Source organism: Macaca fascicularis, chromosome 15, assembly GCF_037993035.2.
Source record: "Macaca fascicularis isolate 582-1 chromosome 15, T2T-MFA8v1.1".
Taxonomy (NCBI): Eukaryota; Metazoa; Chordata; class Mammalia; order Primates; family Cercopithecidae; genus Macaca; species Macaca fascicularis.
In genome coordinates, this window is record NC_088389.1 from 72039581 (window position 1) to 72052203 (window position 12623).

The 12623-nt window shown below is 40.3% G+C and overlaps 1 protein-coding gene across 4 annotated transcripts in view; it reads left to right on the plus strand.

Moving 5' to 3' along the window:
- The window catches only part of PLAA (phospholipase A2 activating protein), a 41205-nt gene that overhangs the window by 7405 nt on the left and 21177 nt on the right, over positions 1–12623 (plus strand). For 3 of the 4 annotated variants that reach the window (XR_012424660.1, XM_045373338.2, XM_045373339.2), the window contains exons 2-5: positions 2866–3059; positions 9941–10041; positions 10129–10249; positions 12118–12285. Coding sequence is in view for 3 of the 4 variants with exons in the window: in XM_045373338.2 (XP_045229273.1) it covers positions 2866–3059; positions 9941–10041; positions 10129–10249; positions 12118–12285 (584 nt within the window). In the remaining variant the exon portion in view is untranslated. The remainder of the gene's footprint in view (positions 1–2865; positions 3060–9940; positions 10042–10128; positions 10250–12117; positions 12286–12623) is intronic. The other variant, XM_045373340.3, reaches the window with a different exon arrangement.

Below are 12623 nucleotides of genomic sequence, written 5' to 3' on the forward strand. Positions count from 1 at the left end.
CTACTTTCTTTTGTTTGCTATTTTCATGGAATATCCTGTTTCATCCTATCACTTTCAGTATATTTGTGTCTTTGGATCTAAAGTGAGTCTCTTATAAAAAGAGCACCAAGTTGGATTATGTTTTTTAAAATGGTTTCTGCCAATCTCTGTCTTTTGACTGTAGAGTTTAATTCATTTACGTTGAAAGTAATCACTGATACCATTTTGCTGTCTATTTTCTTTCTTTTTTTTTTTTTTGAGACGGAGTCTCGCTCTGTCACCCAGGCTGGAGTGCAGTGGCCAGATCTCAGCTCACTGCAAGCTCCGCCTCCCGGGTTTAGCCATTCTCCTGGCTCAGCCTCCCGAGTAGCTGGGACTACAGGCGCCCGCCACTTCGCCCAGCTAGTTTTTTGTATTTTTTAGTAGAGATGGGGTTTCACCATGTTAGCCAGGATGGTCTCGATCTCCTGACCTCGTGATCCGCCCATCTCGGCCTCCCAAAGTGCTGGGATTACAGGCTTGAGCCACCGCGCCCGGCCTTGCTGTCTATTTTCTATCTGCCTTAAAGTTTTCTTTGTCCTTCATCTCCTGCATTACTGTCTTCTTTTGTGTTTAGTTGATTTATTTATTTATTTATTTTATTTTATTTCATTTTTGAGATGGAGTCTCGCTCTGTGGCCCAGGCTGGAGTGCAGTGACGTAATCTTGGCTCATTGCAAGCTCCACCTCCCGGGTTCACGCCACTCTGCTGCATCAGCCTCCCGAGTAGCTGGTACTACAGGCCCCTGCCACCACGCCCGGCTGATTTTTTGTATTTTTAGTAGAGACGGGGTTTCACCATGTTAGCCAGGATGGTCTCAATCTCCTGACCGTGATCTGCCCACCTCAGCCTCCCAAAGTGCTGGTATTACAGGCGTGAGCCACTGTGCCTGGCCGGGCATCAGCCTTTTAAATCCCCTTGGAAGTCACTTCAGCTCAAGAGGTAGAGGCTTGTATCAGTGGGGGGAGGTGCAACAACAATGGCTGCCTGCCTCTTTGTTGTTGCTCTATGATCAAAGCAGGCAATCAGTGATCAGAGAACAGATCTCTGATATTTGGAGGACAGGATCCTTTTTGCCAACCCTAGTTCCTACAACTGTGAGCAAAGTTCTCCGGGAACAGATGCATGGCTACCTGCCATGGGGCTAGAAGGGTGAGGTGTAGGTAACTGCTACTGTGCCAAGAGCAGGCATTGATCAAAATTAACCTCGATTTACAATCCAAGCCTTCCCCTGGAAGTTGCAAGCTTTCAATTCACTGCAGAGTTTCATAATAGTTACATCAGACAGATTCTGCCAGTACCGTTGTTGTCTAGGTGGGAAGACAGATACCTGGTGCTTCGGACTCTGCCGACTTCCCAGAATATTCTCTAGTTCTTAAGCCCTTTGTTGGTAAATTGGTTCTTCGGTTGTCCTGCTGTCTGCTAGGACTCAGGTCTCCTTTGGCCCTTACTACTTTTCTGTAGGCTTTAAATATTCAAATTGTGTTCATGTCTTTTTTTTTTTTTCATTCTCCTTGGCCTTGTGGGTTTAATTAAGCTTTATTAAAAAACGTAACTATTTATTGTTTTTAGTGGGATTTGGGAAGGAAGTGAAAATAGATGAGTTTGTTTAGTCTTTATCTGGAAGTCTTGTCTCTTTTTTTTTGTTTGTTTGTTTTGAGATGGAGTCTTGCTCTGTCGCCCAGGCTGGAGTGCAGTAGCATGATCTCGGCTCACTGCAAGCTCCACCTCCCGGGTTCACGCAATTCTCCTGCCTCAGCTTCCCGAGTAGCTGGGACTACAGGCACCCACCACCGCGTCCGGCTAATTTTTTTGTATTTTTTAATAGAGACAGGGTTTCACCGTGGTCTCGATCTCCTGACCTGGTGATCTGCCCACCTCGGCCTCCCAAAGTGCTGGGATTACAGGCGTGAGCACCACGGCCGGCCTATCTGGGAGTCTTGTCTCTTTATGTGCACTTGTCTTATCTTCTTCAACTAGCCTGCAAACTCTTTGATTTAGCTGAGTTGGGGATATAATTCTTTTTATCCCTCTCAGCAGCTAATTTATTGCTTTCCACATAGAAATCATAATCTGCTGGTTGAACTTGTTAAGTAAGGCAGTGATGCTAAGTGATTGATACAGATAACAAATTGGTAATCATTTTAATCCCAGGGCAATTATTAATGTACTGTGTTCCTTGATACACATAATTACATATAACATTATATATTATATAATATACTGTAGCCATTTACATATTTCTGTATTAGGTGGGGTTTTTTTTAATTGTTTTAGCTTATCAGCTATCATTAGTGTTAGTATATTTTATGCGTGGCTTAAGACAATTCTTCTTCAGTGTGGCCCAGGGAAGCCAAAAGATTTGACACCCACCCATGTTCTAGCTATGTAGAAACACATACTATACCATACTACTGGGCACTAAGTCAATGCTTCGTCATGTGAAAAAGTCGTCACTATATTTAGGTCTTCTTAATAATACATTTCATTATCTTAATTGCACCTATGTTTCATTTAGCCAGGGAGTTCTTAGGGTAACAGTCACTAATTACCTAGAGATTGAGAAAAAACTCAGTTATGATTATTTGTTGCCCTTTTTCCCTGGTTCTCTATTTCAATGTATTCTTATCAATGAAACACTAAACAAACTTCTCTTAATCTAATGTAATTCTCTATAGTAGTTCATAGGAATTATGTAAGGTTCAGTTTAAAACAATGGATTCTTAAGATAGTATGTACTCTAAAGTTTGGTCTAGACACTAAATGAAAGTGAGTGCTTTGGCAGTTTATGTCCTAGGCTAAGTCAGGGTACAGATATATATCTATTAATTATCTTGTCTTTCCAGTCCAAACAGGGGCTTTACAGAAATGCACTGTATGAGTGGCCATTCCAATTTTGTATCTTGTGTATGCATCATACCCTCAAGTGACATCTACCCTCATGGCCTAATTGCCACTGGTGGAAATGACCACAATATATGCATTTTCTCACTGGACAGTCCAATGCCACTTTATATTCTAAAAGGCCACAAAAATACTGGTGAGTATAATAATACTTCGGTATTTTTCTATTTGAAGAAGTTTTATCCCTTTGAAAGTAAAATTTACATATCCATTTTCTCAAGTTTTTATTATGTTTTGTTTTATCTATAGGTGTGGCTTGGTAATGGAAACCCTTTTGGGCTATCTTAGTTTTGTAAATTCTGTTAAAAATTTGTTGTGATCAGTAAAGGTTGATACGCTTATATATGTAAAAAGTAATCTGTTCAGTTATTGGCTGGGGACGGTGGCTCACACCTATAATCCCAGCACTTTGAGAGAGTGAGATAGATTACTTGAGGCCAGGAGTTCGGGACCAGCCTGGAAAATGTGGCGAAACCCCATCTCTAATAAAAATACAAAAATTATCCAGGCGTGGTGGTGCACACCAGTAATCCTAGCTGCTCTGGAGGCTGAAGCATGAGAATGGCTACAACCCAGCAGGCAGAGGTTACAATGAGCCAAGATCCTGCCACTGCACTCCAGCCTGGGTGACAGAGTGGAGGTTGTCTCAAAAAAAAAAAAGTAAAGTGTTCAGTAATAAAAGAGGCTATATAATTTGAATATACTTCATGACTTTGGTTTTTAACTATTTTATGCAATGAATGCTTTTATTCAGGAAAACTAAAAGTATTTAATAAAAGACCCAGCCAGAAGCAGTGTGTTTAGGGCTGTGGTATTATTGAAGAGTATTTAATACATTTGCATATTATTTTCTGTGATTTGTATATATTTCTGATTCCGTGATAGTTCTGGATTTCTGTGTGGCTTAATTCTTTATTGTAGAATGACATGCTTAATCGGTGCACTAAGTGTACTTTTTTTAAATATAAATGAAATGGTTTGGAACATTTTTCATAAACACTTTAAACTTAATTCCTTTAAAGAATTTGTATAATGTGCCAGTCACCATGACTCATACATGTAATCCCAACACTTAGGGAGACTAAGACGGGAGGATTGCTAGAGGCAGTTTGAGACCAGCCTGAGCAACATAGGAAGACTCTATCTCTACAAAAAATTAAAAAATTAGCTGGACATGGTGGTGAATACTTGTAGTCCCAGCTACTCAGGAAGTTGAGGTGAGAAAATCACTTTAGCCCAGGAGTTGGAGGCTGCAGCGCCACTGCACTCCAGCCTGGGTGATAGAGTGAGACCCTGTCTCTAAAAACAAAAATAATTTTTTTTTTTTGAGACAGAGCCTTGCTCTGTCGCCCAGGCTGGAGTGCAGTGGCGTGATCTCGGCTCACTGCAAGCTCTGCCTCCCGGGTTCATGCCATTCTCCTTCCTCAGCCTCCCAAGTAGCTGGGACTACAGGTGCCTGCCACCATGCGTGGCTAATTTTTTTGTATTTTTAGTAGAGACGGGATTTCACCATGTTAGCCAGGATGATCTCGATCTCCTGACCTCGTGATCTGCCCACCTTGGCCTCCCAAAGTGCTGGGATTACAGGCATGAGCCACCGCACCCAGCCAACAAAAATAATTTTTTATTTTTAATAATTTTTTAATTTTAATATTAATTTATTTTGAGACAGTCTCCATCTGTCACCAGGCTGGAGTGCAGTAGTGTGATCTCGGGTCACTACAGCCTCTGCCTCCCGGGTTGAAGTGATTCTCCTGCCTCAGCCTCCAGAGTAGCTGGAATTACAGACACCCACCACCACGCCCAGCTCAGCTCATTTTTGTGTTTTATTGTTTTGTTTTGTTTTGTTTTGTTTTTAGACAGTCTCGCGTGGTCACCAGGCTGGAGTGCAGTGGCGTGATCTCAGCTCACTGCAACCTCTGCCTCCCGGGTTCAGGCAGTTCTGCCTCAGCCTCCCGAGTAGCTGGGACTACAGGCACCCACCATCACACCCAGCTAATTTTTGTATTTTTAGTAAAGACAGGGTTTTACCATGTTGGCCAGGATGGTGTCGATCTCTTGACCTTGTGATCTGCCCGCCTTGACCTCTCAAAGTGCTGGAATTACAGGTGTGAGCCATCAAGCCCGGCCTATTTTTGTGTTTTTAGATAGGGATGGGATTTCACCATGTTGGCCAGGCTGGTCTCGAACTCCTGACCTCAGGTGATCCACCCGCCTCAGTCTCCCAAAGTACTGGGATTACAGGCGTAAGCCACTGTGCCCAACCAAAACAGAAAGAATTTTTAAATGTTTGTGTGCATATGTGTGTGTTTGTGTGAGAAATCTTCAATACAGAGTGATACAGATTTTTAAAATTTTATTATGGAAATCGAATGTACACAAAAGTAGAGGTATCTTATTTTTGTTTCATCTTCCCCTCCTTCTGCTACATCATTTAAAAATTTCTGATATTCTTTTATTTCGTTTATAAATACATCCTTCATTATGTGGCTCTAAAATAGGGGATGGCAAACTTTTTCTTTAAAGGATCAGATAGTAAATACATTTTAGGCTTTTCAGGCCATATGGTTGCTATCATAACTGCTCAGCTCTGCAGTTTCAGTGCACAGCAGCTATAGACAGTAAATAAACAAATGAGCATGTCTGTGTTTCAATAACTCTTCATTTGTGAACACTGAAATTTGAATTTCATAGAATTTTCGCATATTAGAAGATTGCCTTTGATTCTTTTTCTCTCAATTACTTAAATATGTAAAAGCCATTCTTAGGTTGTTAGGTGTACAAATACGGGTGGCTCACTGGCATTAGTTTGCTGACCCTTCTAAAAGATAAAGACACTCTCGTCCTCTAAAAGGAAAGAATAACCACAATATTATTATCACACCTAAAACAACACAAAAACTAATCTATTGTCAACTATCAAAATGAATGTTCAAATTTACCCAGTTGTGTCATAAATGTTTTTTACAGTTTATTTGAATTCTGACCCAAATAAGGTCCACATCTTTTTTTTTTTTTTTTTGACAGGGGAGATGGAGTCTCGCTCTTTTGTCCGGGCTGGAGCACAGTGGAGTAATCTCGGCTCACTGCAACCTCCGCCTCCCGGGTTCAAGTGATTCTCCTGTCTCAGCCTCCCAATTAGCTGGGATTACAGGTGCCCACCACCAGGCCTGGCTAAGTTTTTTGTAGTTTTAGTAGAGATGGGTTTCGCCATGTTGTCCAGGCTGGTCTCAGACTCCTGACCTCTGGTGATCCATGTTGTCCAGGCTGATATCTAACTCCTAACCTCTGGTGATCTGCCTGCCTCAGCCTCCCAAAGTGCTGGGATTACACGCATGAGCCACCGTGCCCAGCCCTACATCTTTCAATCGTCAGTTTCTTTCTTTTTTCCTTGTTGTTTGAAACCAGATTATTTTAGCTGTAGAATTTCCCACAGTCTCAATTTTACTGGTTAAAGCCTTGTTGTTCCCTTTAATGTGTTCTTCAGTCACCTATATTTCTTGTAAGCTGTTAGATAGATCTAGTAGCTTTATCAGGTTCAGAGTCAAGTTTCTGGCAACAGTATATGTGGTATTCTGTATTTTCTGTTGTATCACATCAGGAAGCACACAATATCTTTTCGTGATATTAAGATTGATCAGTGGAGCTGGGCGCGGTGGCTCGCGCCTGTAATCCCAGCACTTTGGGAGGCCGAGGCGGTTGGATCACAGGGTCAGGAGATCGAGGCCAAAACCCCGTCTCTACTAACAATACAAAAAATTAGCCGGGCGTGGTGGTGGGTGCCTGTAGTCCCAGCTACTTCAGAGGCTGAGGCAGGAGAATGGCGTGAACCCGGGAGGCAGCGCTTGCATTGAGCGGAGATTGTGCCACTGCACTCCAGCCTGGGCGACAGAGTGAGACTCTGTCTCAAAAAAAAAAATAAATTAAATAAATAAATAAAGATTGATCAGTGGGTTCAAGTATTGTATCATTCATTCATTATAAAGTTCCCATCAGCCTTTCACATAATGGTAATTTTTAGCAGCTACTGATAATCATTTCCTAGATTCGATATTTTATTAAGATTAACAAAATGATTGTACTGTAATTCTAATATTATTTCTGCATTTGATCACCAACACTTTTCTGTATAGATCTTTCCACATCAACTCTGGTTACCATGTGGAACTTTTATAGAGAAAAGACAGAATAAATGCTTGCCTTGACCCTTCTCCTAAATTATTTACTGATTTTCAGAAGGCGTTGTTTACTGAATATCTTTTTTTTTCTTTTCATTTCTCAAATTGTTTCATATCTGGCCATTGGAAACCTCTTTAAATTGGCTCCTATGACCTTTTAATAAGACCTTCAGTAGTCTTCCTTGCTTTCTAATATTACAGAATGTTCTAAGTTCAATTTGCACATTTCTTGCTCTAGACCTCAAACCAGCACTTTTGCCAGGAAGTCCTGTTTGTTTTTTTTCTTTTAATGGGAAATGGTATTTTATTCAATTATTTTATACTGGTTTGTGGAAGAATGTAAAGAGCACCCAAGTTACAACTATTAAGATCTCAAGCTGGGCACGGTGGTGCACGCCTGTAATCACAGCACTTTGGGAGGCCGAGGCAGGTGGATCACCTGAGGTCAGGAGTTCACGACCAGCCTGACTAACATGGTGAACTCCGTCTCTACTAAATACAAAAAAATTAGCTGGGCGTGGTGACGCATGCCTGTAATCCTAGCTACTTGGGAGGTTGAGACAAGAGAATCACTTGTGCCTGGAAGGCAGAGGTTGCAGTGAGCCAAGATCGTACCATTGCACTCCAGCCTGGGCAACAAGAGCAAAACTCCATCTCAAAAAAAAAAAAAAAAAGATCTCAGTGACATAACATATGAGTATTTCTCATTAACCCTGCATGTTCAACATGGATTAATAAAGGGACTCTGTTCATTAGATTTTCTCAGGGACTCAGACTCATGGGGCTTTCTCTCCACACGTGCTTCAGTGGTTGTTGCAGCAGTCAAAGGGCAACATGGTTAATAAGGCACTGGCTGTCTGGGCGCGGTGGCTCACACCTGTAATCCCAGCACTTTGGGAGGCCAAGGTGGGTGGAACACAAGGTCACAAGATCGGGACCAGCCTGACGAACATGGTGAAACCCCGCCTCTACTAAAAATACAAAAATTAGCCGGGTGTGGTGGCGGGCACCTGTAATCCCAGCTACTTGGGAGGCTGAGGCAGGAGAATTGCTTGAACCCAGTAAGTGGAGGTTGCAGTGAGCCAAGATCACACCACAGTAGTCCAGCCTGGTGACGGAGTGAGACTCCACCTCAAAAAAAAAAAGAAAAAAAGGCACCAGCTTTTAAAAGCATGTGCCTTCCTTGAATGTCACCGTAGTGGATAATTTTTAAAAATCAATTTTAAAAAACACCAAAAACGTGTCTGACTGAAAGTGTCAGCTACCATTTCTGACATTTCTGTTAAAGCTGGAAAGTGTGTTGACTATTGCAAGTATCATGACTGTGCCTTAACTTCAAATGGAGGAGGAAAGTACCATCCTGCCATGCGTCCAAAAAGGGAGAGTTACCACAGCATGCTTTCTGGTCATCAGTTATTCAGCGTCATCAGACAATCCGAAAGTCTTCTCTGAGTGATGCTAAGTATTCTAAACATCAGGGAGGATATGCTTATAAGTAAGCTGTCACCCATACCCAGTATACAATTATGGAAAAGGAATAGGATAATCAGAGCAAACCCTCTCATTCAGAAGAGGAAGCAGTGCAGGACAACAGTTTTTAATCTAGAGCCATTCTGAAATCCAAATAAGTGGCTGTCTCAAGGATCCTGAACTCAGGGTAGAGAGAGTTTTGTGATTGCTTCCTTCTGGTCTAGGAAAAAGGTTTCCCAATCCATTGTTCTTTATGGCTGTGCTTTGACCCCCCAGGATATTCTTCTTTGTAAGATAATTTTTTTTTTCTTTTTTCTTTTGAGAGAGGGTCTCGCTTTGTTGCCCATACCAAAAGGCAGTGCTGCTACAGCTCACTGCAGCCTTGACTTCCCAGGCTCAAGTGGTTCTCTTACTGGGACGACAGGTGCGTGCCACCATGCCTGATTAATTTTAAAATTTTTTTAGAGGCGGTGTCTCACTATATTGCCCAGGCTGGTCTCAAACTCCTGAGCTCAATCCAAAATGCTAGGATTACAGGCATGAGCCACTTCACCTGGCTAATTTTTGTTTCTTTTTGTTTTAAAGACAAGATCTTGCTGTGTAACCCAGGCTGAAGTGCAGTGGTATGTGATCACAGTTCACTGCAACCTCTGTGCCCTGGGCTCAAGCAGTCCTCCCACCTCAGCCTTCCAAGTGGCTGGGACCACAGGCGCATACGACCACTCTCAGCTAGTTTTTTGTACTTTTAGTAGAGATGGGGTCTCGCCACATTGCTTAGGCTGGTCTCGAACTCCTGAGCTCAAGAAGTCTGCCTGCCTTGGCCTCCCAAAGTGCTGGGATTACAGGTGTGAGTCACCATGCCTGGTGTAATTTTTCGTATTTGTAATTTTTAGCCTGCATACTTTTATATCAAGAAAGACATTTAATTAACTACTTCATTACTGTTGGACTTTGAGCTTGGCTGCAGGTTTTATGGTCATTTTAATGAAAGCAATCTTAAATATATATATAAACAGTGTTTTGAAATCATTTACATTATCTCCCTATTATGATTTTTTAAAGCTGGAAGGATTGTGTATTTCACTTAAGTTCTGCTCCCTCATTTTACAGACAAGGAATCTGATTTTGAGTAGTATTTCTGCAGTTACGTGACTTGTAAGTGCACAGATAGGCCTTGCACCTAGGCAGTCTGGCACCAGAGTCTGCTCTTGACCACTGTACTCTTGTGTGTCTCTGCTGAATTAAGCCGTAGTTAGCTAAGATACCGCCACTTCAAAGAGTGTTTTTAAAATTGGAATGCTTTAGTAACTTTCAATGTTGAGCATTTTTCTATATGAAAATGTGTTATCTAATGATGTTTTTTCCTTAGTTTGTAGTCTATCATCTGGAAAATTTGGGACATTACTTAGTGGTTCATGGGACACCACTGCTAAAGTCTGGCTGAATGACAAGTGCATGATGACCTTGCAGGTACAGTAGTTCTGTGTAAATATTCTAAAGAATAATTAAATTGAATGATTCTGTGGCAACTTAAATTGATACCCATTTTACTCACAGGGTCATACAGCTGCAGTGTGGGCGGTAAAGATCTTACCTGAACAGGGCTTAATGTTGACTGGATCAGCAGACAAGACTATTAAACTGTGGAAGGCTGGAAGATGTGAGAGGACTTTTGCAGGTAAGATCAGGGTAGACAAGTTTTGTAATATCATTGCTTTTTATTTGCTCAGATATTTTTTCTCAGAAGTTTAAAAGCATTTGAAAATATTTGAAAACATTAGTATATTTAAGCTACTAATTTGAGTTAATGTAATTTTTCTGATGAGTTAATATCTAATATCTTTAAAAAAGATATAATGAGACCTCTCATAAAACAGCCAGGTGTAGACTGATAAATAGCTGTCTGATAAGCTATATATAATATGTGTATGTGCTCTGCATATATGTATGTAAATTTTGGTACATAGTTACATTCTTGGTTGTCATTTTAATACTTTTAGCCTGAAACTTCTAAACATAAGCCTTATTGATGGTTAGTCAGCAGTGTTATCTTCATATATGGAAGAAAGCATTATTAATGTCTTTATATTGAAGCACATTGTTTATAATGGATTTCAGGCTTTGTTTATGTTGTGGTTTGTGGTGAGTATTCTTTTTAAGCCCCAGCTATTAAATAATGCCAATACTGATGCATCTGCTATCTAATAGTAATATCACTGATTTATTTGTAGAGTACTTAAATTTTTACTGTGAATTTTAATTGGTGTTGTTTTTCCTCTCTTTTTGAATTTTTTCCTTAAAAGTTGGTAACTACCCTAGATAATATGCAAGAGGTCCCTTTGTACAGATAAAAGTGTCTTTTGGCTGGGCGTGGTGACTCACACCTGTAATCCCAGCCCTTTGGGAGGCTGAGGTGGGTGGATCACTTGGGACCAGGAGTTCCAGACCAGCCTCGGCAACATGGTGAAACCCTGTCTCTATTAAAAATTTAAAAAAGGCTGTGCGCGGTGGCTCACACCTGTAATCCCAGCACTTTGGGAGGCCGAGGCGGGTGGATCACAAGGTCAAGAGATCAAGACCATCCTGGCCAACATGGTGAAACCCTGTCTCTACTAAAAATACAACTGGGCGTGGTGGTGCGCACCTGTAATCCCAGCTACTCGGGAGGCTGAGGCAGGAGAACTGCTTGAACCCGGGAGGTGGAGGTTATAGTGAGCCGAGATTGTGCCAGTATACTCCAGCCTGGCGATGGAGCAAGACTCTGTCTCAAAAAAATAAAATAAATATAAATAAAAATACAAAAAAATTAGCCAGGCATAGTAATGCACGCCTGTAATCCCAGCTATTTGGGAGGCTGAGGCACAAGAATCTCTTGAACCCTGGAGGCAGAGGTTGCAGTGAGCAGAGATAGCTCCATTGCACTCCAGCATAGGCAACAAAGTGAGACTCTGTCTCACAAAAGCAAGAAAGAGAAACAAAAAAAGTATCTTTTGATGGAAAGTGGATGATGACTAAACATCCTTTTATTTCTGCTTCAATATATATTATATATATGTATCAATCATTATTAATCTGTGATAGCTAATCTAAGTCAACAAATACTGAACATAGGAAATCTGACTTCTGATCTCCTTCACAAGGTTCAGAGAATGTTTTGTTCTTAAATTTATGGGCTATTCTTTGTTTTATATTTCTATTATGTTTGAATATTATGTATTTTATAAGTTACTCTTGTTATTTGGGAAGAAAAATTAAAAATGAATTATCAGGTAGAAATGAATTGTTGGGATCAAAATACTATTTCTAGAGGTTTTTGGAGAAGACAGGATGAATATAAAATAACTTCCCAAGACTGATGATAAAAAAATATTGCTACACCTTAAATACAAATTTTGGTTACCAGACTTTCAACAGAAAATAAGATTTCTCTAACTTGAAAATTAATTTTTACTACTCACTGATATGTTTTATAATGTTTGTAAAATGTATAAAGCCATCAGCCAAATTATCTGTTTTATTGATATGCATTATTGTTTTTTAATGCAGGGCATGAAGACTGTGTAAGAGGTTTGGCAATTTTGAGTGAAACAGAATTTCTTTCCTGTGCAAATGATGCTAGTATTAGAAGGTGGCAAATCACTGGCGAGTGTCTTGAAGTATATTATGGACATACAAATTATATTTATAGCATATCCGTTTTTCCAAATTGTAGAGGTAAGGTTATATTATGTATTTAATGTTTTGTATTGATCATTCCGTCCCATTTGTGAGATAAAAGGAGGAGGGCTGATTACTGTCTGTGGGGACTTGAATAATTTAGTAAATTTATTTCGTAAGTATCTTTCTCCTGTTTACAAAGAAGAAAATTGTATGGCGATCTTTGTATTAATTCAGATTACATTGTTGTGTTGTAAAAAGTTCTTGGGTATCTGAAGAAAGACTTTGTAAGATGTGACATGAATAAAAAATGTGATTTTGAAGTTGTATATGTTGTAGGTGACAAAACATATGAAATTTAAAGCTGTAATTTTAAAACTCTTTGGGTTTCAGAA